The following is a 26,580-nucleotide window of genomic DNA, read 5'->3' on the forward strand; positions in this document are numbered from 1 at the left end:
TGGCTCCTAACCCCTCACCTGCCTGCCTGCCTGATCGCCCCCAACCCCTCTGTCTGCATGCCTGATAACCCCTAACTTGCCCCCTGTCGGCCTGATCACCCCTAACCACCTCTGTCTTGCCCCCGACCTAAGCCACAGTCTGGCCTCCCTCTGCAGGAGGTGACCTGGCCAATCAGGGGAAGGCACCACCCCCATCACCCCACTGCTGCTGCCACTGCCAGCCGCCATGGCTGCCTGAGCCGCGGCCGCCCCTCCCACACTGCTGCCTGAGCCTCGGCCGGCCCCTCCTGCACAGCACTGCCTGCCCCTCCCATGCGGCACCGGCCCTAGGCCCTCGCAGCCACTGTGGCTTTGTCCGGATAGACATCCGGATGGATGTCTGGAAGATGTCCACTCTAATTAGCATATTACCCTTTTATTAGTATAGATAACCACTTACTGTCTCATTCATGCATTCCTTCCTTCAATTCTATAATATTTGAAAAATCTTGACTTTTTTTCTTTTTGCTTTCATAAAAGATATGCCCTCTGTGCTTCTCTCTCGACACAGGACTACTCATAATTCTTCAAAAGAAAACAAGTTTGGTGCATTCTTCTTTGTGTGGTTATTTTGGCCAATTAATCGTAATATTTACTATATACTAGGTACTTGTAATTTGACATGAGGAAAGTGACAAACGCTTTCCAGGGAATGTTTGTCCCTACATTTGGGGGAACAATTATAATTATCACTTTAAAGATATGGTGACAAAAAGACATGGCTAGTGAAGGTAAAGTCAGTATTTGAACCCAGAAATGTGATTCAATTTCTTAATAGAAAGAAGCAAATTATATGCCAGAATAATAGACTCATATCATATAGCTCATTGTGGCTCCTACGTGGAAAGACAAGTAAAACTACTAGATGTGAAGCCCTTTAACTAAACATGTAACCTCATGTATGTACCTCCTCTGTTCTCATCTAGATACAAGCACTCACTGTTGTCTTAAAATGCATTTGTTTTTCACACTGAGGCTGTGGACATTTCTACCCACCTTTCTCTGCCAGGGCAGTCCTTCCCAATTATAAAGCTGATCGTGGCCCTCTGTCTTGCACACCTACAGTCTCAACACCTCCAGCTCCCAGGAGCCTCATTCAAGCACAAACTCTGTCCCTGCCACCTTGTCACCATATCCATCCGTGGCCTGTAATCTCCGTCCTCACCAGACCACTCGTGGCCCTCATGTATCCCCACTCCATGTCTTTGTGCTATTCTGAATGCTGAAACCCCCAAAACTTGATTCACCCTGAAAACCTCCTCAAATGAGATCTTTGGTGAAGCTTCTTCCAACTTCGCCGCAAAGGGCGTCATGCTGTCGTTACTCCACTCTGACATCTGTTAGACATGAACACGTCTCATGTGCCATTGGATGGTGAACATCCCCGGGCAGCAGTGGCTTCTTAATCACAGAAGAAGCACCGATCTCTTTACTACCTCCCAACCCAATTTCATTAAAAAGCTGGCCACGCCTCCCTTCAGGCTAAGCCATGTGTTCGTGTCAAATATAACGTGTGCCCAGTGGGGAGACTCACAGGGCTCCTCCCTTACTTTATCCTGTGAATGTGACCTGATGTGGCCTTTCTGTTCATTGGTCAACCTAAGTAACTGCAAATAAAAGCTAAGGACTCAAATATTATGTGGCCTACACACTCCAAATTTTATCCAATTCTGTTTGATATAATTTGCCTCATGATATTCTTTATTTTTATTACCATGGTTTGGTTTGGGTGGTATGTGGTGTGTGGTGTGTGTGTGTTTGTGTTTGTGTGTATGTGTGTGTGTGTGTGTGTGTGTGTGTGTGTGTGTAGAAATAAAAAAAGAAGATCTCATTTCTGCCTTTGGATAATTACACTTAAGGGAGTACCAAGAATCCTCACTCTTTCTGCTAGCCCTTATTATCAGTGACATTGACATAAGAAATTCCCCATGATAAATGACCAGTCATCAATTACTAAGCAGAGTACTAACATAGATACAAACCTGGAAAAATAAGCATTCAGAAGGTTTTTATAACACCACTAAAAGTATGGCAAATATATTACAAAACTTTACATTTATTCTAATGAGAAGAATAAATATTACTTTTCAAATATTTATATGGGCCTAATAAGGCATGAGAAATCATTTCATCATCAAGAGGGACGGCCTTGCTGAGACTATACAAATTTTGCACTAGACACAGACATGGGTAAAAGGAACGATTCACATTGAAGGTCCCAAGGCCTCATTTAGAAATGCTGCATTTCAATAGCATCTCAGATGCATGTCTCCACTAATCCCATGAAGTCAGGAAACTGAGACCCGGCCATTCTGAGGACACACAGTGCTGGAAGCAGGTGCCTGGGAATTCTACCCCAAAGCAGCTTGAAGTGGTGAGGACGGGTAGGAGTTAGAGGTGCTGGGAACAAAGATAACACAGTGCTGGGGGGCCCAGGGAGACAGCACAGTACTGGGGGGCACGCTCAGGGAGACAGCACAGTGTTGGGGGGCTCATAGAGACAGCACAATGCCGGGGAGAGGACTCAGGGAGAAACACAGTGCTGGGGAGGGGGAGGGTCAGGGAGACACAGTGAGGATGGAGGCTGGCAGATCCAGGTCTACAGTGTGACTGATGAGAAGCCTATTGAGATTTCTCAAGTCTCTTAGCAGCAACTGCTAAAAGGTTCTCTTTTATACCTCCTTACCCATCAGCTCTGGCCTTTTTTAAAATTTGCTGTTCCCCAGTGAGGTCTCTATCCCCCTCAATAGAAATCCATAAATTTATCTCCACAAATCCTGGAGGCCTAAAAAAAAATTAAGTAGATTAATGGGAAACTTGCAAAAAAGTGACAAGCTTGACAGAAGCAACACATATGATTCAGGGTGGAAAGAGGTCAGTCAATAAACATCAATGGAGTATTGTGCCCTCAGACTGCCAAAGAAAAAATGTTTATAGAGGAGAGATACAGCAATGTTTATAAAGGACGGCATACACAGGCATCGTCTGAATTGACAACTGCTACAGAAACTGCACATTTTTCTAAGACGGACACTTGGTTGTTCTATAGACCTCCAAGCCAATACTATAAAACTAAAAAAAATTATATTAATCAAAATCTGGTGGACTCCTTAAATTTATATGTACTGGGACTTTTATAAGTTTTATTGAATTTATTGGGGTGACATTGGTTAATAAATTATATAGGTTTAAGGTGCACAACTCTATAATACATCACCTGTATATTGCATTGTGGGTCCACCACCCAAAGTTAAATCTCCTTCTATCACCATTTATCTCCCCTTTATCCTCTTCTACCTCCCCTGAGCCTCCTGGCAAGTGGTAGTGTGTGTTTGTGGAAATACTCTTGGACTTTCACTCTGGACAGAATGTCTCATTCCTTAGGGAACATGAAGAGGGAACTCAACAGAATGGCCATGCATAGAGCACCTGCTATGTGCTTGGCACACACATCATCTCATTAATTCTCAAGCCTGCCCATAAGATGCATATTATTATTCCCACTAGAGGCCTGGTGCATGAAAATGCATGCACTGGAGTGGGGTCCCTCAGCCCGGCCTTGCCCCGCTTACAGTCTGGGAGCCCTCAGGGGCAAGAGGCAACCCAGTGATCAAGGGAAGGTGACGCCACATGCCTGCTACCCCGGCGGGGCTGAGGGGACTGGGCGCCATCATCTTGTGGCTGTGAGCACCGCCTTCTTTGAGGGTGTGGAAGTCAATTAGCATATTCCCTCTTTATTAGCTTCGGGCGCCACCATCTTTTGTAGGGTGTGATGGTCAATTAGAATATTCCCTCTTTATTAGATAGGATTCTATAGATTAATAAACCAAAGCTCAAAAAAAATGAAGGGACTTTCTGAATGACACAAGACTAGTTAGAAGAATTCCATCTTTGTTCTTACTGTCATGAAGACAAAAAGCAAAACAATAGCTGGAGTTTCTCTTAATTGATCATTGTTAATAGTGAAATTTCCCATAAATTAGTCCTGTAACTGAACTCAACATCAGATGTATATGTAAAATATTTTAAATTGTGGTAAAATATACATAACATAAATTTACTGTCTTAACCATTTTAAGTGTCCAGTTCAGTAGTGCTATGTACTTTCACATATCGTGCAATTAATCTCCAAAACTCCTTTTATCTTGCAAAATTGAAACTCTATACCTATTAAACAATTCCCCACTACCCATCCCTACCCCCTGACAAGCACCATTCTACTTTCTGTTTCTATGAATTTAATTACTGTAGGTACGTCCTATAAGAAAATCATTTGCAAATGACAATAAACTATTCTGGGTGGGAAATAAACTGGTGGGATAAATGACCCAGGTATCTCAGTAAACTACGAAATCTGTAGAAAATGGTAGATACATTTCAATCAACTCCCCATGGAAAGAATATATTTAGGGGGGGAATCTCTTCTACTTATTTTTTTTTATAATGAAGTTAGGTATAAATAATTATTTAGGGAAATAAGTATACACCAAAAAAAAAAAAAAAAGAAAAAAAAGAAACACCAAACTTCAAACTATGTTTTACATATTATGGACTATAAATGTTACCTTGAGGGAAAATACTTCATACTCCCTGGAAGGCACTCGTCAGAGGTCTTGTTTCACTTAATCATGTTTGGAATTAACACCTTTCCTATGTACAGGCTTTCTATGGAAGCATCACTTCCTACCTTGTACCCCCATCCTTCTGCCGTTTTATTGAGCAAACTCCTAAGGAGCAAACTCCCAATGACATCCCCCAAGTGCAAGCACTGTGCCCAACACTGTTGGAATCACAGGGAGGGTGATGCTGTCTTTGCTCATGCCTTTTCTGTCCCTTAAATTCTCTTTCACTCCATATGCGACGCACCCTTCAGAGGCAGCTAAGAAACCTTGCCCCGTTCCTGAAATGAGAAACACTGGAGGAATGGCTCCAAACAATGGTTGCAATCCTGACCAATATGTAGCTTCCACTATTGGAGAATTGACTAGTCACCTAATGAAGTCCAGAATCCAGATCTCTCACCCACTGCCCTTCCCCTCAAACTGTGACCAAATGTATTCTTCATACGTCCCAAATATAAAGAGCATTTCCCTTATACATCATGTTTTTTATGATGTGTCTTCCTTCTAGAATCATAATTCAGACTTCCAAGCTGGGGCAGGTACCTCCCATGGTTTCCTCGAGCTGGAAGTAATCTCTTTACCTCTCAAGTCCCAAAACGCTCTTCCAGGCTACATAGCAAGTTCTTCCCTGCACTGTGGGGACTTAGTCCACATGTTTACATAATTAGAAACTTCTGAAAAACAAAAACCTCACTCATTTCTTCTTTTCTTCACACCAAAAGGCAAATGTCTAGTCAGTGGATTTAGAGAGGGTGTACACTATTATTTATCAACATTCATCCCATTAAAAGTAGACTTTAATGCCTTAAAAGTGTCATTTGAGCAACAATGTTGAATAATTTGCTCTTTGGTTCAAGTCTGCTATTTTCACTGAAAACATATGAGTCAGAGTGTGTTAAGCTCAACAAAACACGATGCCAGTAATTGGAAATGTTTCTAACTTATTAAATGTCCATTCTTTTAGCAACCATTTCTAGGATTGAAGAAAAATGGAAGGAAGAAGTGACAGTATTTAACTACATTAAATAAAGGTTCTTTTTTTATACTTATTCAATGAGCAATTGTGCTTCCTAAAAAAATAAGCAAGATATATTTTGAGAAATATGATGTCATAAGCTACAAGGACAAGCTAAGAAAGTCTCATTTGTCTCATGCACTGTTACTGAGTTATGTCTCAGAGACAATAATTGAATTCCCTGCTGTCTCAGATGAAAAATGATGTATAGTTCTCCCCTTATCTGAGGGGGATACAGTCTGAGACCTTCAGTGGATGCCTAAAACTGCAGATAGTATGAAAACATATACATATATATAATGTTTTTTCCTATACATACATACCTATGATAAAATTTGATTTATAAATTAGGCACAGTAAGAGATTAACAAAATAATAAAATGGAATAATTATAAGAATATACTGTGTGTGTGTGTATATATATATATGTGTGTACATATATATATATATATAAAGTCCTAATATGCAAATAGACCAAATGGCGGAACAACTGAACAACCGAACAACTGGTCACTATGATGTGTGCTGACCATCAGGGGGTGCGCACAGAACATGGCAGGCACCAGCCATGGTGGGATGGTGAAGCAGGTGAGCAGGGGCACCAGACCAAGGTGTGGTGCCAGTTGCTGTCATCGGGGCAAGCCTCTGGTGGTTACTGGAAATTCTTTGCTCCTGCATGCCGCAGTCCTGCCTGGCGTTTGCACCTGCTGACGGTGCTGGCCCCACTTGCACCCACTGCTGGCGCCAGCCCCAATCTCTCTGCACCATCAGCAGATGCAAGTGGCAGTGGCGGGAGCGGGGCTGCTGGCAGACAGGGGACTGGGGGCCATGGCAGGAGGGGCCGAGACCCGCCCCTGTGCCCACCACAGCCTCATAGCCCACAGTTCCTTTCAAGGTGCATGAATTTGTGCATTGGGCCCCTAATATATTATAATTATATAATTGATGTGAATGTGGTCTCTCCCTCAGAATATCTGATTGCACTGTACTCACCCTGCTTGTGATGATGTGAGATGATGCAGTGCCGACATGATGGGGTGGAGTGAGGAGAATGATGCAGGCATTGGGACCTAACATTAGCTACTATAAGCTTGACTTGAACACCAGCATTATGATACCACGACAGTCGGTCTGACAACCGAGACAGCTACTGAGTGACTAATGAGAGGGTGGGTAGTGTATACCTTGTGAAGATGTGAACAAAGGGATGACTCATGTCAGAGCTAGATGGTAAGAAAGATTTTATCACACTATCAGGATGGTGTGCAATATTACACTTATAAATTGTGTTTTCTGGAAATTTCCAGTTAATATTTTCAGACAACATTAACTGCAGGTAACTAAAACCAGGGACAGGGAAACCATGGATAAAAGGGATTGCTGCACTTCTGACTGTAGCACCCAGGTTGTAAAGAAAAATAACTCTATCTATTAGGGCAGTGGTCGGCAAACTCATTAGTCAACAGAGCCAAATATCAACAGTACAATGATTGAAATTTCTTTTGAGAGCCAAATTTTTTAAACTTAAACTTCTTCTGACGCCACTTCTTCAAAATAGACTCGCCCAGGCGGTGGTATTTTGTGGAAGAGCCACACTCAAGGGGCCAAAGAGCCTCATGTGGCTCGCAAGCCGCATTTTGCCGACCACTGCATTAGAGGAACAAATTTAGTGGATGGCCTGAAACTTTCTGAAGTTTTGGGTTATTTCTATGTCAAGACAGAAACCGTCCTACATATGCAGAAAATACACACACACATCCCTTCACTAAACTAATCTGGAATTGTCAATGTTGGGGGGCATATAGAATTGTAGCCTGCAAAGAAATGGGACACATGCCCGGCCTGTGTGGCTCAGTGGTTGAGTGTCAACCTATGAACCAGGAGGTCACGGTTTAATTCCTGGTTGGGCACATGCCTGGATTGCAGGCTCAGTCCCTGGTATGGGGCATGAAGGAGGCAGCCAATCAATGATTCTCTCTCATCATTGATGTTTCTATCTCCCTCTCCCTTCCTCTCTCTGAAAACAATAAAAACATATTTTTAAAAATTTTTACAAAGAGGAAAAAGAAATGAGCTGGTCTGCTGAACTGAGAATGTGTTTCTTAAATACCCTGCTAGTTAAATGGTGAACCTAAATGCTCACAGAATTCATGCCCAGACATCATTCTTTTTGGCCACAATCATCAACCCAATAACATCAGCAGGTATGATTCACATTTACAACCCTGTTAAATGTGAATATTTCATATCATCTCTCCATCCTTAGAAGGCTTTGTATATCAGTCTTCTACGGAATGTGGGCCTTTCTCTCTGGGCTTCTGAAGAGGACTTAAAAAACAACAACAACAAAAAAAAACACACAAAAACCTAAGTTGGTTAAACAGGTGAAGTGGGGGGAAATTTTCTCACATTGAGATTTATTGGATTGTGAACAGTCTCTCAAGGGAAGCACCAGATGCCCCATCAACTGGTTATTTAATGAAAAGGACTGTGGAGTGAGTGGAAGAGATGCCGCCTGCGGGAATAATTTTGTGTTGATCCCTAAATGACTGACTTGATAGTCTTAACATTCTCAACACTTTCCAAATCTTCAGTGTTTTCAGACACTTTCGAATGAGAGGAAAAGCCACCCTGCTTACAATCGCCGCTCCATATAAAACCAAACAAAAACAAACCCACCAACAGAAAGCACAGCACAGCATCCTTTTATCGGTGCTAGCTAAGCCTCAGGGACGCGTTGGCTCAGAGAGAAAACGGATTCTGGCCCCAGGCCTCGGGTCGGCCGAGGGCTTGCTTTTTCCTCCTTTCTCCAGTTATGTATTTCCCTTTTTGTTCTTTTGGTTTTAAACATCCCAAACCCAGCATTTTTTGTTGTTGTTAATCCTCACCCAAAGATACTTTCCCATTGATTTTTAGAGAGAGTGGGAGGGAAGAGGAAAGGCACAGAGAGAGAAACATCAACCACATAGACTGGTTGCCTCCTGCACGTGCCCCCCAGCCAGGGCCAGGGATTGAGACTGCAACCAAGGTACAGGTCCTTGACCAGAATCTAACCTGGGACCCTTCAGTCCACAGGCCAATACTCTATCCACTGAGCCAAACTGGCCAGGGCCCAAACCCAGCATTTTTATCTTACAAATATAATGATACTCTCAGGTAATGTAATCTGTTGATGGGGAAATTCTTGTAAGGTCTCTGAATGCTACTGACACCCACCCCCTAATCCCATGGAAGTTTCGAGAGGAAGCTGGACAATCGTGCTTGGTGTCTGCAGCTCTCCACCTGTGATGAGAGGAACTATAAATAAGAAGATAGACCCAGAAGGTCTGGGGAGGTGGCTTGGCTGTGGGCTGAGCTCTCCCAGTTATCTGGAAGGGCTGCAACACATGAAGCCACACTCCCCACCCTACACTCTCAACCCACATGCCAGCAGCACCCACTCTGTAGAGGAACCGTGCTACGCTCCACATACTGTGGGTGGCAGTCGTGCTGGGCTGGGGAGAGAGCAGCTGTGGTAAAGATGATACTAGAGGTGTGAACTGCCTGGTTCTGGAAAGCTAGAGGAGGAAAACTCAAGGACTCCCCCTCTCCAGCTGCATGAAGAACATCTTAAAGAGCTCGAGGGAACACTCTCTAGCCATTCGGCCAAATGCGCCCCTACCCAAAGGCCATCTGGGACATCAAAGCATCTACAAAGAAAGGGAAGGTTTGGGGTAGATAAACGAAATGGCTCCATGCAAAGATCACAACCAATTTCATCCAGCTCTGGACTGCCTGAGTGGGTCAATCAAAAAGGGTAAAGTAAAAGTCCTCTCTGGATGTTCTATGGCAATGAGGGTGAACGATGGGGCCTCATGGAGAAATGCAGTAGCAGAGAGTCCTGGGCGCTGACTGGACAAACAGAGGACAGGACCCTCATAAAACCCAACCATGTCCTTGTGCTTGTATATTACACTTTCTCCGCCATCCAGTGACTGCATTTAATCATGTATATAAATCCATGATTGCCTTGTTTTGGAGGTGGCTTCTTTATTTCTCTCTGTTTGACTTCTGATTACAGAGCTTTACCCCAAAGCCTGAGATTTGACTCTCATAGTGATGGGAGCTCTCCAGCTTGCTCTTCTCTGTCTTCTCAAATGAAAGGCAAGTCAACAGAAACAGCCTTGGCTCGGATTCCCATTCATTTCACCCTTGAGAGAGGCAGGAACCACAGTCTGGCTTTCCATGAGTCTTAAAATGTTCCTTATCATCTGCCTTCTCTATATGTTATTTTATTTCATTAAGGAGGGAGATTTCCAAGCCTTTAAAATGTTTCTGTTTCATCAGTTGACTATTTCTTATAGGCACCATTTAATATCTTTTCTCTTTCTTAAATAAAGAACTGCTGAAATGTAACATCTTACAGAACCCTCTTTACCCATGTGTGTGTGTGTGTGTGTGTGTGTGTGTGTGTGTGTGTGTATCTCCCAGCCCACAATACACCGTTGGACTTGCCAGTCTCCATAATCACATGAGCCAAGTCCTTACGATAAATTTCTTTCTATGTACATACATTTTCTTACTGGTTCTGCCTCTCCAGAGAACTCTGAATATTACCAACACCAATAATATGATATATGCACCAATTTATACTCTGACCAGCAGTGGATAAGTGTTCCAATGCACAAAATACAATTGGTTCACCTGCCCTTAAACTCTTCCCTTCCTATAGGGGTGTGACTCGTTTCATCTTCCAGGCAGTGAAAAAGATGGGTTTATTTTGTGTCCCCTCTGAAAATTATTCAGTGACTTCAAGGGTCTACACTACAGAGTGAGGCTCAAACTCTATTAGGAACAGTGAGATCGAGCTCCTAGACTCCTGGGCTCCTCTCTGACATTCTACTGCCCCAGTGGGGTTCAAATTCTTTTCTAATATATAATCTATACTAATAAAAGGGTAATATGCTAATTAGGGCAGACGTCCATCCGGACAAAGCCACAACTGCTGCAAGGGCCTAGGGCCAGCACCACGCAGCAGAGATGGGCCGGTCCAGCGCTCATCTCTCATTGCGCAGGAGGGGTGGCCGGGTCTGGCACCCCTGGTCCAGCACCGCGGCCCCTTTTGCAGAGGCTGTGAGAAGGCAGCACTGTGCCCTCTTCCGCAGATGTGGCACGGGACAGGCCGCAGTGTGGCCTGGTCCCAGTGCTGCCCCTTCCGCAGAGGCAGCCACAGAGGCAGGTTCCACACCTCCTCAGAGACTGGAAGGGATGCAATCTGCTGTGCCTCAACCTCCCACAGCCCCTCGCCCAGCCGGCCTGGCCCCAGATCTCCCCCCACCCACCAGTGGGCGGGGGGCAGGGCCAACGCTGAGAAGTGAGGGCTGAGGGCCAAGGGCTGACAGTGGCAGCAGCAGTGGGGTGATGGGGGCAGCACCTTCCCCTAATCAGCCTGGTTGCCTCCCGCCAAGGAGGACATCCTCTAAGGGCTCCTGGACTGTGAGAAGGGGTAGGCCAGGCTGAGGGACTCCCCACTCCCCACCCCGTGCATGAATTTTCATGTACCGGGCCTCTAGTCTACGATACAAAAGCTTACCTGGGACCCCAACATATCATATGTTGAGCCTTTTTGCTCGTGCAGACAGAGAGAGGGTCCCATTCTCACAGTTTCTTTCTCACCCTTGAGGTTACCTCTCAGGGCACCTCTAGTGACAGGGACCTCTAGTCTCAGAGCCCAGGGTGAGAACCACATCCTGCTCAGTTCTGGACTCTAGTCTGATGGGTCCATTTTCTGTGTCCTGCATGAGTTTTAAATACCCACCCAATGCCATCAGGATCGCCGAAGATGTCCTTTTCTCTCCATTTTCTCTTTCCCTTGCCCCAGTCTCTCTACCTTAAAAAATTCCTTTCCCATCTTCAAGGTCTAGCATGACTTGTCCCTCCCTTGAGCCTCCGTGATACGCTCTGTTGGAGTCGAGTTCCCTTTGAGATCATTGCTGGCACCTTCAGACACATCCCTTGGTTTCACCCTGGTGCTGTGACTTGGCAGCTCCCAAACTTGAGTTAGTTAATGACCTCGGATCTCAGTTTCTTCATCTGTATAATGCGAACACACGGCCTCCCCCATGGTGCTTCACAAGCATTACATGAGATGACACTTGCTTACTTAATGCACACACAGTATAACGTTTGCTTTAACTGACTAGCCAGGCCAGAGACACATGTGTTATAGTAAATCTCTCCACAACTCCATTTCCACCACAAATTCTGTGGCCTTGAGATGTTATCTCCCAAGTTACCTCAGCATATCTTCCTAGAAGCAGTAAATAAATGCAGCCATTCTTACCCTCAAATTCTCTAAATCAATTATTAACAGAGAGATGCCTGTTCTAAAGTTGACACACATTCTAACATAATTTTGCATTAATGGTACCATTTATCCAGAATAAAGCATCCAATTTGCTCTTCAATTCTGGGCTGGAGGCTTGAGGAATGTATTGGATTCCTGGACCCAGACACTGCCAGTTTAATGTAGGGTCAACTTATCATGAAGACAGTATAAGACCTGTGCTTTCTACCAGTACATTCAAATTTGTGAGATGCTTCTTCTACTCAAAAATAATAGCACATTAATAAAAAAAAAAAAAGTTAACTCATAGTTTTATTCCTTTGAAATAATATTCATAGAACCTAGAAATGGAATTGGAAAGCATCACAAAATATGATAAAGCACTTCATTGTTTCACGTAGGCTTTATAAAATCAAATGCTGCCGATGGGTAAAAAGGGAAATGAAATTTGCACTTACCTGGTGGAACTACCTGTATCACCTTTTCCCAAGATCCATATGGGAATATTTCAAGAAGGCAGGAATAGGAGCCAACATCAGCCTCAGAGGCATTGTGAAAGGCCAGCATCATATCGTTGGGATCCGAGGTTGACTTCAAGAAGTAAACCCTACCAGCATAGGGCTCCCTTATGACCGAACCAAAGTTAGGGTGAAAAATGGCTATGGACTCTTTCTCCATTCCGTCGATCTTGAACCACTCCATCTGGACTAAGGTGTCCAAAAATGGATACTGACACTCGAGAGTCAGAGTCTCTGCAAGTTTCACTCTTGTGTTCCAAAATATCTCTTCACCGAGAGCTGAAATATACACCATATTCATTCAATTAGACATTATGCTCAAAGCACCAAATAGATATCTTAAGCTATTCTAAGCTTTCTAAGACCTAGCAAGATAGTAAATTGAGATCATGGTAGAGACTAACAGCTCCTACTTTCGTCTAGAAAGGTTCCCACTGCTGGGAATAGGCACTTGCAACTTTTCCTTTTTCTGAACAAGTGGAAAATTATCTAAGCCAACTATAGAGCATTATAATTTCAGAACATGTCACACTATAAGACCAGAAAAAGGACTGAAGACATTACCTTTACCTTTGTGTAGATGAAGAAGAGCCACGAGGAAAGTAAAATAATCCATCTCTGGAAAGCGCCTGGGAAGCTGGTCTGGAAAAAAGACAAGTTTTATGTTACTTGCAGAGGCCCAGCGCAAGGTACTGTTTCCTTCCTCTCAGATACTATCAGTGGCATCTTCTCTTTCTGAAGTGTGAACACAGGAAAAAGGTCTGAGCTTCAAAGTCAGCTTTGCTCTCGTACAAGGATGGGCAGATTTGAACTGCTTCTCTCTCGGGGAAACAGCTTATTTTCAAGCTTTCATTTCTACAGAGATTCATTCATTGAACAAACATTTGCTCAGTGCGTTTTCTCTAGGCAATGAGGATACAACAATCAATTTATTTAAAAATAAATTCTTGCCATCATGGAACTTATGTTCTAGTGGGAGGAGACAGAAAGGAAAACAAAAAGGTAAAAAGTAGAGTCAGTTATAGGTGGTAAGTGCACGAGGGAAAACACAGCAGGGGCTTGGGATCAGGGGAAAGGCTCTAGCGTTTCCCTTTGATAGAAAGGCCCAGCGTCTTTACTGAGGACCTGAGATTTGAGCAGAGACTGAAGGGCGAGGGGAGGAGTCTGTGACTGGGGATCTGGCAGCTCCACTGGGCGGGGCCTTCCTTTGCTGAGCTCAGACATTGGCTTTGGATGATGAAGGAGTCACCAAAGGCCCTCCAAATCTACCATTATGGTTGATGTTTTTAAAAAACTTTTTATTTTTAAATAATTATAGAGTCACAGGAACTTGCCAAGATAGTACAGAGAGCTCCCATGTACCTCCACCCAATGTCCCTAACTGTTACATCTTATATGATTACAGTGCAATATCAAATGTGAAATCAACAATGTCTTGGTAATCAGAACATTATGATGTGTATCTATAATAATGTATGGTGTCAACTTAGGTTTACATAGCATTCTATTTTCCAAAAGCTTTCACATTGACGATATCATTTGTAACAGCTCTGTGGTTGTTATTTGACATATCTGTGATCTCTGTTTTGTAAGTAATTCATTGAAACCAGTTACTGACAATATCAGCACAAGATATACATGGTCTCTACCCCCAAATCACCCATAAAATGTTGGGTCAGGCAGATTAAAGAAGCAATTGTTATAATAAAACTTGGTCATTTCTGTACAAGTCATTTGATCAAGTTATATAACATCCCAGAGAGGGAATTCGTTCCAGTAGATTTGGGCAGGGTGTCATGGGAAGAGTGTACCAGACGCTAAGCCTTCCAACCACAATACGGATTTCCAAGTAGAAAGTGGGAGAAAGAGCAATGGAGTGACAACATGGGACACTACCAGGAAACAATGTGACTACAGTGTAGTGGGTGGGGACGTGACAAAAAAGAATTTGGCACTGGATTGAAAGGGTCTTGAACGACATACATGAAACACTTCACAGTGGTTGGTCAGGGACCAGGGCGTCCTGTGCATCTGTGACTCAGCACCAGGAATGTACATCTAAGGCACTAACGTGGCTCTGAGGGAACGCCTTCAGAGCTGTAGTGGGAACTGTTAAGATGAGATGGGGACAGGAAATGCCAGGAGACTGACCCCAGATGGATTGGGTGAGACAATGTTTGCCCTTACAGATTTTCTGATAGGGTTATAATTGCAAGCGGAAGCAATTGGAGGCTTTTGGGTACCAGAATGATACAATCTGATTTGAATTCTCAGATAGACAATTTCCCTCACTCCTAACAGGAAGCTGGCTTTGTTTAGGATCCACTCCTTCCCACACAACATAGGGATAGTAGAACAAAGCTAAGCCATGATATAGACAACTAGGACCTATTTGGGGGGCAGGGGTGGAGAATCCAATCTTGGACTGAATTGATGCATTCAAAACAAGAGAAATTCTTTACATTTGATGTCAAAGACACCTCTCTCTCTCTCTCAAATCTTATTGTATTATTATTATTATTATTGAATAAGAAAAAATGTTGCCCCAGTTACCACAAGCAACCTGAGGACAAAGAGTGTGGCAGAGAGAGACAGGAATGAATTTGGGTCTCAGATGGCATCATTGAGGTACTGAATTCAGGATTCTTGAGCCTGAGCACATTGTGTGAGGCTGTAAATTCCCATATTTTACAAGCCTGTGAGAAAAGCTGTTTCTGTTTCCTACACCCACATACCTCGGAACTCCTACAACTGTTCTGGCTGCTGCATGAAGACTGGATTGGAAGGAAGCAGAAAGGGATACCAAACTTAGGACACTGTCACTGTGAACTGAGCAAGGCAGGCGGGCGGCTTGTTCTCAAAGATTTCCGTGGAGATGAAGAGCGACAGACCGACTGCCGGGACGTTATCCATTATTAGTCACACCAGGGATATAACAATTATGGGTGTCCTTGACTCCATTGGCCCCAGTCAGGGTCCAGTTAGGAAAACAGAGCCTATGGCCACTGGTTCAATAGAGGGCATTTTACAAGAAAAACTACTAGAAAGAATAATGGGAGAGCAAAAAAAGCCAGACAGGGGCAGGGAGGCAACTCAAAGAGGAGCATAAGGAGGAATCCATTTCCACTGTTCTGGTTAGAAGTCCTGGGAGGAGCCCACTGCTCATTATGGAGGCTCCTGTTTGAAGCCAAGGAGGAAATAAAATGCTTCTAGAGATGTTAGGAAAGGTCAAGGAATAGATCTGTCAGAGAAAAGGGGAAATGGCAGGAGAGAAAACTGATGCTCAGAGAACCTGAATGACTGCTAGTGAAGAGCATCTATAGAGAACTCACAGCTGACCTCAGACTCAGTGGTGAAATTTCCCTCTAAGAGTAGGAGCAAAGCAAGGACGCCCACTTGCACCACCACTATTCACGTTGTATTGGAAGTTTCAGCCTGAGCAATTAGGCAAGAAAAAGAAATGAAAGACATCTAAATTGCAAGGGGAAAAGCAATCTACAGGTTCAATGCAATCCTTATAAAAAATTCAAAAAGCTGGTCTCAAATTCATATAGAATTGCAAAAGGGCCTTGGAAAAGAAAAAAAGTGACACTCCGAGTTACTAGTTTATAACAGCGGGAAATAAATAATGCAGAAGATCATAGTCCAAGTTGTCAATGATTCATGATATAAGTAATCATTAAATGCTTATTAAACAAATGCCAAAACATATATTAATAAATCAACATGTTTGCCTACCAATCTATCTATCTGGAGTGTGTGTGTCACCAGTAAAAGAGAGAGTGTAAGGGTTGGGTAAAACATGGCAGAGGTGCAAGTGGAGAGGAAGGATGGACAAAGGGACAGAGCAGACAAGTGCAGCACATGGGCAATGGATCCTAAAAGAAATGAGATGAAACAGCACCATCTAAAAAGAGGGCACTAATTGGTAATAACTTGTAGTAAACTCTTCACTCCCAAGGCATCCAAAGCCACCTGAGCTAAGAGATGAAGACGGGGCAAGTGACTAAAATCAAGGGAGGGCACAGATCCCCATGAAAGGTGCAGGGAGACATGTGGCTGAAGATAGAGTTCAGCTGTTACAACTTTGCGAAAGATGAGCCCTATTTATCACCATCTAACCAAAGACAAATAGAGAGTACGCTTGAGCTATTTTTGTTGTGTAGGCAGCCATTTTTTCTATGATTTATGAAGGGATTTTGGCTTGAGGTTTTTTCCTAATAGAGCTGTCTGTATAAAAGAGCTTCATCCTCAAGGAAGTCATTAATCAGAATATTATTGGAATTCTTTACTGCTGAACACGTCCCAGTGAACCACGTAAGTGTGAATTCATCCACAAGCTCACCTGGGACTGCAGGTTCCTAGGGGACATGGGCTGGTGACCCTCTCCAGGTACACTGTTTTCTTCCTCTTAGGCTGTCCACACAGGCACTTCTCTATCTCCCAGTGTCACCACTTCTGCTTTCTGTGGTACTTCCTGCTGTCCCAGATGTCTCTGTCCTTTCTGAACATTGGGAGGATTCTAGTGTCTATTCCATGACCCAAGCCCACCTGCCCCAGCACCTGCTGAAACATGGGGCTGTTCTGACTGCATCCCTCACTTCTTTAGACAACTACTGCCATGCTGGACAACAGAAAGCCTGTGCTAACCTTTGAGAACCAATGACTGGGCCTGGGGAGACCATGTCCTTCTTATCTGTGAAGAGGCTCATCCTTCAACTGGAACCTTACAGTCTTGGTTTCTGCTCCCTGCTTCAAAATGTCTCCTTAAAAGAATGTTTCCAATGAGGGACGTGTGGTTTCCCCTAACCCATGATACCCTAGACCTTTGGCAAGTCCCCTCTGAGGGACCAGTAAAAATGCACTTGCATTCAAAGCAGAGACTTCAGTTTAGGTTCCGTGGGACATCTTCTAGGACAAGGTTCTGCAAACTATGGCCCGGAGGCCTCCTTTGTACATGTAGTTGGAATGCAGCCAGGCCTGTTTGTTGTCAATGGCTGCTTTTGTGCTATGACCAGTAGTTGTGACAGAGACCAAATGACCTGCAAAGCTGAAAATAATCACTTTCTGACGCATCAACCCTTGCATAGGATAGGATGTTGATAGTGAACATTTATCATATAAGTTCATCTCGCTCAGTCTTTCTGGAGAGAAGGAAGGTTCACCTTGATAGCCCAGACACTGGTAAAATTAGCTCCATTTTATTATCCTGAAGAACCACACTCTCCGACCTACCACAAGTTTAATTCTTCTAGGAACAGACTAAGAAGGAGGACTTACATGACATCCGTTTACTACTTCCACCCATCATTAAACTTACTGGTTTATCGAGATCAACCCTTCGGCTAATTACAGCTTTTTCCCAAAGCTCTTTTCCTACTGTATCTACTTACACCACTTTATTAGCAGGCCCCCTCTTTGCACACACTATTAATTTTAAAAGTGTGACCTCGGCCACGTTCAATCTTTTTTTTTTTTTTTTCCGGAAGGTTACTAACCTTGAGACGGGAGAGTTCTGCTCACTCGGACTCTTCGTTCCCGATGTGTGTCTTGGTGAAGGGCTTCCTCCTTATGGAGGGCCCTTCGCCTCAGTCCCACTGGGTCAAGGGCCAGCTCCCTGCTTCCTCATTCCTTAGGGGGCGTCATCCCGAGGCGTGACTTGTCCTGGGCTTGTGAGCTCTTCTCTCCACCTGAGCTCCCTCAGGCTGGAGCGGCAGGAAAGCCCTAACATGTCACAAAGCGCTGGTGTTTGAAGGCTTGAAACCAGCCAAGCAGTGCGCCTGCTTCTAGAAGCACCTTTATCACTTGAGCTCCTCAGGCCCACTCCCTACCAGATGCAGCTCTCTTTTCCCCCTGACGATTCTACAGTTACAAGGGATGGTCTTCTGAGCCCATGTCTTACTTCTAAATTGGAACCACACTCCAAAAGCCTGGAGTCGGTGACTTTGTCTTTGCTTCCCCCTGTGTCTTCCTGCCAGTCACAGCACTTCGTATTCACAAGTCCCTGAGATACGGGAACTCTCATCTCCACTGGTATCTAAGCAAGTTTCAATCCCACTTTCCAGAGATGCCTTCTGGTTTTGTTTTCAATCTCCCACTTCCTGACACGACATGTGCCCAAGTTGGTGTTGCCTACGAACTATCCCGGGAGGTTCAGTAGCTTCTGTGTCTCAGACACACAATCGTCTCTCCGCTGCTCCGAGGACAGCAGCGCTGGTCGCAGCGTCCTGTAGGTGGGCTAGCTCATGGCGGTTCCTGGGGCTGAACCGCCAGGAAGGACTGTGGCTGAGGCCGAGTCTGTGCAGTTTAGAAACCCCGGGAAGGAAGGACCAGGACCGCGTGGGACAGAGGAGAAGGCACTTTCTGGAGGCCACCTCTTCTGTAGCCCACTGGAAGCCGGGGAGGAGAAAATGAAGTGTTCTTTCCTGACACCAATGGAGTTTGAGCACTTACTGTGGGTCACAGGTAGTTTTCTGAAACACCTACCTGCCTCGGGCCACTCCCTTCAACGCCTGGCCACCCTCAGAAGAATGTCAGACTTCTTCCGGACTCACTAGGCCGGCATGTCTTAGTCCATCACTCCCACCCACCACTCCAGAGTCTCCTGATGTTTACAAGTGGGGAACATACTCCGCAGCGCAGGACTTGGCACGTTGGGCTCCGTAACTTCTATTCCTGTCCCCTCAGGAGGTCCCAGCTCAGATGTCCGTCACAGGACATGCTTCCCGGGTCCCCAAGACTGGGGTCACAGTCCTCCTGTGATTTCCCTGAGACCCTGGATAGATCTTCACTGACACATGCACGGCTTCCTTTGTAACATCCCATTTCTTTGCTGCATTTCTTATTAGAGCCTCACAAACCCATTCAGTGCACAGACAGGCCCCTCCCCTGCTCTGCCCAGAGCGGGCTCAGGCCTGGCCCGGGCGGGGGGAGGGTCAGTATGTGTTGAAAGCAGGTAAACCCATGGCTTGTATTGGTGAGACGTTGCCATGTGCTAATTACCATCTGGTTCCATCTGGTTTCCAGTGTGTGCTTTGTTCTTTGTTGTGTGCCTCATCTTTGTTTCTCCAACAAATAAGCCAGAAAGAAAAATTGATCCCAAATTCACATGGATTTTGCAGAACAAACCCAGAAACAAGCTTTTCTGTTTCTGGCTAACTCTTTCTCAAGATGACTTGGTGGGCCCTGACTTGGCCGCAGACATTGGCTGAAACAATCACTGTCCACCCAGATGACACACCACATGAACGTCAGAGCCGTTGCAACGGCAGACGCTGCTCCCTGACTCACAAAATTCACATTCCTATAAATATTTCTCCAAAATTACTCTTTTATAATCACTTCCTAAGTCAGTGTCCACATGCAAACACACGCATACACGCGCACCATCACCACCCTCATTACCACTCACATTCCATTATTAAGTTACTGCTGTTATTAAGGAAAGAAAAATGGACACCGTTTTTGCTGGTTCTCTGTAGGGACCATCCCATCTGGTTTCTTTAGCTTCTTCGTGGAGGCTCTTGCAATCTTGCAGCCTTGCTAATTGCAAAGAACCTCACAATTAGCTTTTACCCATCCCCACAGTGCTACAGGCACCCCAGTGTCTTGGCCAGAATGCAACATTGTTCTCCCCAACAGGAAGCTATATAATCTTACTCAGCACATAGTAGAAATGTTTTTAAAAATTACACAATCAATAATGAATTCCAAACAAACAATACAAACCTCCTGAGACAAATAAAACTGCCTTATGCCCCTAGAAAAAGTCACCCTAAGTGTTCCAACCAGGGGTCAAGATAAGGAAAATTAGTGGGGCAGAAGGAATATTATGTACCACTCAAAGAAATGGGCCACACCTCTACCTCTCATGTTTGTGACCCTCATTAAGGGCCTTTTCAACAGTTTAAAAGTGAAAATAGTCCTAGCTGGTTTGGCTCACTGGATAGAGCGTTGGCCTGGGGACTGAAGGGTCCCAGGTTCGATTCTGGTCAAGGGCATGTACCTTGGTTGAGGGCACATCCCCAGTAGGGGGTGTGCAGGAGGCAGCTGATCGATGCTTCTCTCTCATCGATATTTCTAACTCTCTAACCCTCTCCCTTCCTCTCTGTAAAAAAAAACCAATAAAATATATTTAAAAATAAATAAATAAAAGTGAAAATACTCTTTAGCATCACAACTTGTTGACAGACATAGAAAACGCAGCAGAAACCGTCAGACCCTGGAAGGAGCGCCACTGGCTTCCTCCCCCGCTTTCCTTGAAGGTCATCACCTCAGTGTCCTAACAGTGAGGGGTGCATTTAGCCTGCCTTTCTTGTACAAACTGCATTTCGGCATGACCTAACTTTCTCTTTACAGAAAAGAAAAATTCAGCTACTCAGTAGAGAAAATAATATTAGATATTTTAAAATCATTATTTTGCAACTCCTATTAAAAGTATAGGCTGAAACCATTGTTTGTAGATGCTAAAGCCGGTAGATGACAGGTTATCAGGGAACTGTGTCATGGAAGAAACTGCTGACTGACACTACTTGAGCCCTCTGATCAACCATAACTGCTGTAAATGGTACGAGGTAATTCAGGGGGAAGAGAACAGCACCACCTGGGAAGAACTCTTAGCAAAACCATGGAAGCCCAAGCCATTTCAGCCTCCAGAAGGAGCTAGTGGTGCACAAGAAATGCAGGGAATAGAAGCATGAGTTCAAGGGCACCAAGGGGAGGCAATGGACTGAACACAGAAAGCAAGAGAGGTTGCAGAACAAAGGTTGCGGGTTCGTGTGAACAAAGGGCAGTAATAATTCACATAAGAAAATGTCACCTAATCCCCTAAGTGCCCAAAAGGCACTTGATAGTTCTGAATATTCTTGTCTAATAAAAAACACATAACAATTTTTGAATTGAATAGGCATAATAAAGAAAACTGATTAAAAACTAATGGCAAACTTGATGGTAAGACACTGGAAGAATTTCAATTAAATTTCTAAGTAACACAAGAAGACCACTATTACCGCAAATATCTAACATTGCTCTGGGAATCTTTAACTGATGCTATAGGCTTAAAAAAGAATAGGAACTGTAAATGTTGAATAATTATTTTGAGTTTATTATTATTTGTAGATGATCAACCTGGAGAACACAAAAGAATCAAATAAAAAAACTAATAAGAGAACAGATAAGGTGTCTAGCAAAATAATTTTATAAGACCAGCCTTATTTTATGTCATATTTTAAAACCAGCAAATATATAATACTAGAGGCCCGGTGCATGAAATTCATGCACATGGGGTGGGGTGTCCCTTAGCCCAGCCTGCACCCTCTCCAATCTGGAACCCTTGAGGGATGTCCAACTGCTCATTTAGGCCCTATCTTGGTGGGATCAGGCCTAAACGAGCAGTCGGACATCCCTCTCACAATCCAGGACTGCTGGCTCCTAACTGCTTGCCTGCCTCTGCCTGATTTCCCCTAACCACTTCTTCCTGCCAGCCTGATCGATGCCTAACCACTCCCTGGCCGGCCCGATTGCCCCTAACTGCCCTCCCCTGCTGGCCTGGTCCTCCCAACTGCCTTCACCTACAGGCCTGGGTCCCCCCCAACTGCCCTCCCCTACTGTCCTGGTCTCCCCAAACTGCCTTCCCCTGCAAGCCTGATCCCCCCAACTTTCCTCCCCTGCTGGCCTGGTCTCCCTCAACTGCCCTCCTCTGCTGGCCCAGTCACCCCCTACAGTCCTCCCCTGCAGGCCTGGTTTCCCCCAACTTCCCTCCCCTGCTGTCCTGGTCCCTCTCAACTGCCCTCCTCTGGAGGCCTAATCACCCACAACTGCCCTCCCCTGCAGGCCTGGTCCCCCCCAACTGTCCTCCACTGCAGGCCTGCCCCCCCTACCCCCACTGCCCTCCATTGCAGGCCTGGTCCCTCCAACTGCTCTCCTCAGCAGTAGCATGGCATGAGTGTGTGTGTGTGTGTGTGTGTGTGTGTGTGTGTGTGTTCGCACGCATGTTCACAGAATAACATTGTCTGAGTTAGTAAGAGCTCTGTGTAAATGATAATAGCAAAGAGCATTTTAATGGGAAGAAAGATGGAGAGGGGCCTTTGGCACTACCAGACACCAAAGCAGAACATGCAGCCACAAGGTCTAAGTGCTTTCTTCTGTAGGAATGGAGAGTTCAGAGGCAGACTCAGAATGACAGGTTTTCAGGGGTAGAGGTTTGCAAGCAGCCTGATGAGAAAAGAACATTCCTGACCTCATCTCCCAGCAGCCCCGGAGTCCAGGAGACAGTGACTAGACCAGTAATCCCATCAACCCCGGGGAGACAAGATCTGAAAGAACACATTTTCCACAGGAGAGTCTGTTTCTGAATTCCAGGAATATGCTAAAGCAAAAGGCTTCTTCATGGATGCACCTAATAAAATGCCGGCTGATTCTCTGAACAACTTAAGGGGCCCTAACTTCGTCAGGGTTTTCTCTTGCTGAAAAGTGAGTCAGTGAAAGACGTAACCAGACCTACGGCAGAAGTTCAGCTTGCCTAGGAAGTCAGATATGTGTGCATGAATATATATATGTATATAGATAGATAATATCAAGATAACATACATAAGACATATGAAGATAATATATAAGATATATATAAAGATATCATATATTAAAGTAATATATATTAAATACATATATGAAGATATGTATGGTAAATAGCAAAGCCATGGAAAATGTGGTAGCTTTTTCTACATAAAAACTAAAAACTCTATCATAGCCAACTTCACACAGTATCAAAGCAAAAAGAAGGCAGGAGAATCGGGAGAGCATCTATGAAATGTTTGAGACAGGAGTATAATATTTTCTAAATGTAAAACATTTAAATATCAGTGACAAAATAATCACAAATAGCCCGATAGCAAAACAGGCCCTGGGCGCTCCGCCTCCGATCACACAAGGAGAGTCAGCAGAGCATGTGAAACACTCGGCAGGTTACGTCCTCTGACCCAGCAAGGCCAACTCAATGTTTGTCCGCACCAAGAGTAAATTTAGCAAAGATGTGTGTTTAAAAATGTGCAAGTGTTTACTACAGCATTATTTTTAGTAACAAAAATTGGGAACAATCTTTTTTTGTATCTCGGAGGACTAGTTCAAGGCGCTGTGGTAAATGCAGAGAACGGAATGTTCCCCGCCCTCCAGGGGGTGTGCAGGTCCACATTTAGACACGTGAGATTCTGTGATATACGATGTGAAGCACCTTTTTCAGTGCCACAAAAATAAGACGATGCACGAGGCACCGGGACAGTGCGCCTACCTGGCGCGGGAGCCCACGCCCAGCCTCTCACCTGGAGGAAGCATTGCAGGCTCGGGTGGCTGTGGCAGGCTCCCTGGGGCGCGTCCTCTTCTTCCTCCTGTTTACAGCCTTCCCTGGCTGATGGTCTCAAGGTTTCAAGGACAGAAATACTCCAGGAACATTTTCAGGACTCCTGATCTCGGATATCAAGCCTGAATAGGAAGTTCTTTGGAAATTTGTTCTCAGTGACACCAGGAAACAGCAGACAGGCAGCGAGGAGGGTCAGGGACTTGGTGATGACTTCTATCTCTTCCCCCCAGCCATCCGCGGACAGCTCATTCCTTTCTCCTCTAGCACTCACATGACTTTGATACTTTTCCCTCTGCATTGTGGTTAGTTCTTGAGAAGAGAGCCCCACCTCCACTGTAAGCAAAAGAATGTGGGCTTTGCAGAGACTTGAGTTCAAATCCCAGCCCACCTTGACTCGTTGTGGGGCCTCCAGTCGCAGCATTTTTATGGCAGCACAGACCCCACAGAGCCAGGGTGGGCACCCAGGTAGGCAGACCCCACCCTGGGGTCCCCCTGCCAAGTGTGCCCCAGCCTTGGTAGGACTCAGCAGGGACCTTTCTCAAGAGAATGAGAACTAAGCTGAAAACAAACTCGGACTCTCTCCTAACTCAAAGTCACGTCTACGATTGGGCATGCAGAGTGTGAAATCTGACACATTTGGCTCATTGCAGTCACTTGACTAAGTTTCCCATTTGCTTACATGTCTGCAGCCACATTTTCCTCTCCTCCCACTCCTGAAGTCACACTCGCTGATCTCTAGGGACCTTTTCAATCTCCCTTCCTGTAATGTTTCTCTTCCTTCTTAGCACCAGCTCGCCATTCTCTCCCTTAATCTCCTCCCAGAGGAACCATCCCACCACTTCAGTGCCCTGAACAGAAAGCTGAGGTGTCCTCCAAGTTCAAAGTTGCACCATGGGCATGACTACGTAAACAGACATTCCTTTACCAACATTGATTAGATGTCAGATGTCTGCATACACAGACCAGAACTCTTTATCTTCCTGCATTTATGAAAACCAGAAATTAAAATATGTTATCTTTTAACTGGAATGCTAAGATCCTCGGGCTCACAGATTACCATCCAGGGTGCATTTCATTCACGGAGGCTACAAAATCCATTTCCCTCCTGCTGAAGCCCACCCTTGACATGATCTCTGAGTCATCTTTCTTAACCCCTCATATTCACTCACTAAATACTGAAACGTCCAAGAAACTATTTTTAAAAGCAGCCTCTCCACCTGCATGCTCCCCATCCTGGTCCTCAAAGCACCCAGTGTGGGTCCAGGGAGGCACCTGCTGGCTCCCCCGCACCTGCCCTCGGGTGCACTTTCCTAACAATGACTTTCTGAGTGACGATGTTGGCAGGTGCTTTTCCGGTCACCTCACTCAGTCCTTCGACATAAGCATCACAGGTAGTGACTACTGGATCCTACTATGTGCCTGACACTTCTCTGATGCTTTACATGTTTCATTCCTTAACTTTGAAAAAAACCTTAGACAATAGGAATGGCTACTGTTCTCACATTTGAGGAGATGGGGAGGGGTGCCGAGGAAGGAAGGTCTGCTCCCGATTGGGGGCTGTGTCTTCATGAGGGGAGGTGGGAATGGAGAGAGGCTCAGGCTTGTAGTTGGTGCAGAAGCAGCCATCACCCTGCTGAGCTGCAGAGGGGTGGGTGTGGTTTGAGGAAACTGAGTAGTTAAGCAATTTGCCCAATGTCCCCACAACTTTTCATAGCCAAACCAGGATTTGAACCCAGATGTTTGACGGTAGAGCCTACACTTTCACCTCAGCAGCAAAGAAGCCGATTGAACCTAGGTGAACCCACAGTTTCTCAAACTAAGGTGGGCGGGGCGGAGTGCCAGGCAATGCCCCAGCGAAGGAAATTGGAAAGAGCTAACAAAACTACATGTGCATGTGCCGTTGGACCCAGCAATTCTACTCCTAGAGTTGTTTCTGAACATGGATTTCCACAAGTACAACTCAACATAGGAACAGGTTTTGAATAACTGTGGCACTACTTATAATTGCAAAACATGGGGAGCAACTTAATACTCACCCATGAGAAGCTGGCTGAATAAACTGTGGTCTATCCATGTAATGGGATACTAAAAAGAGTGAGGAATTGGCCTCTGAACTCAGAGAGTGACTTCTGGGATATATTTTAAATTGAAAAAAAAAGTACAGAAGAGTGTGTACAACATGCTGCCCTTTCTATAAGAAAAAGATACGCAAAGAAAAAAGAAGTATATCTATTTCCTTGTTTTTGTAAAAAGTGACCTAGAAGAAATAAATCATAAACCAATGACAATATTTGCATGTGGGGTTGGTGGGAAGTGGTTGGTGGTGTACAGATAGGAATGACATTTCTCTGAGCGTAACTCTTTTTTTTTTTGACATTTTTTTTATTGAGGTATTATATGTGTACATATCTTACCATTACCCCCCCACCCCACACCCATACATGCCCTCACCCCCCAGAGTTTTGCGTCCATTGTTTATGCTTATATGCATGCATACAAGTCCTTCGTTTGATTTCTTATCTCCCCCACCTCTCCCTAACTTTCCCCCTGTAATTTGAAAGTCTGTTTGATGCTTTACTGTCTCTGTATCTATCTTTTTGTTCATCAGTTTATAATGTTCTTTACTATCCATAAATGAGTGAGATCATGTGGTATTTTTCTTTCATTGACTGGCTTATTTCACTTAGCATAATGTTCTCCAATTCCATCCA

The 26,580-nt window shown here is 44.7% G+C and overlaps 1 protein-coding gene across 1 annotated transcript in view; it reads right to left on the minus strand.

The window, feature by feature from the left end:
- The window catches only part of CD226 (CD226 molecule), a 44,741-nt gene extending 31,594 nt beyond the window's left edge, over positions 1 to 13,147 (minus strand). Inside the window, exons 1-2 of the mRNA XM_008161697.3 lie at positions 13,090 to 13,147; positions 12,460 to 12,798 (exon numbers count right to left, since the gene is read on the minus strand). Of these exons, the coding sequence (XP_008159919.2) occupies positions 12,460 to 12,798; positions 13,090 to 13,135 (385 nt within the window). The 5' untranslated portion in view covers positions 13,136 to 13,147. The remainder of the gene's footprint in view (positions 1 to 12,459; positions 12,799 to 13,089) is intronic.
- Positions 13,148 to 26,580: the final 13,433 nt, after the last annotated feature.

This window comes from Eptesicus fuscus, chromosome 12 (genome assembly GCF_027574615.1).
Source record: "Eptesicus fuscus isolate TK198812 chromosome 12, DD_ASM_mEF_20220401, whole genome shotgun sequence".
Lineage (NCBI taxonomy): Eukaryota > Metazoa > Chordata > Mammalia > Chiroptera > Vespertilionidae > Eptesicus > Eptesicus fuscus.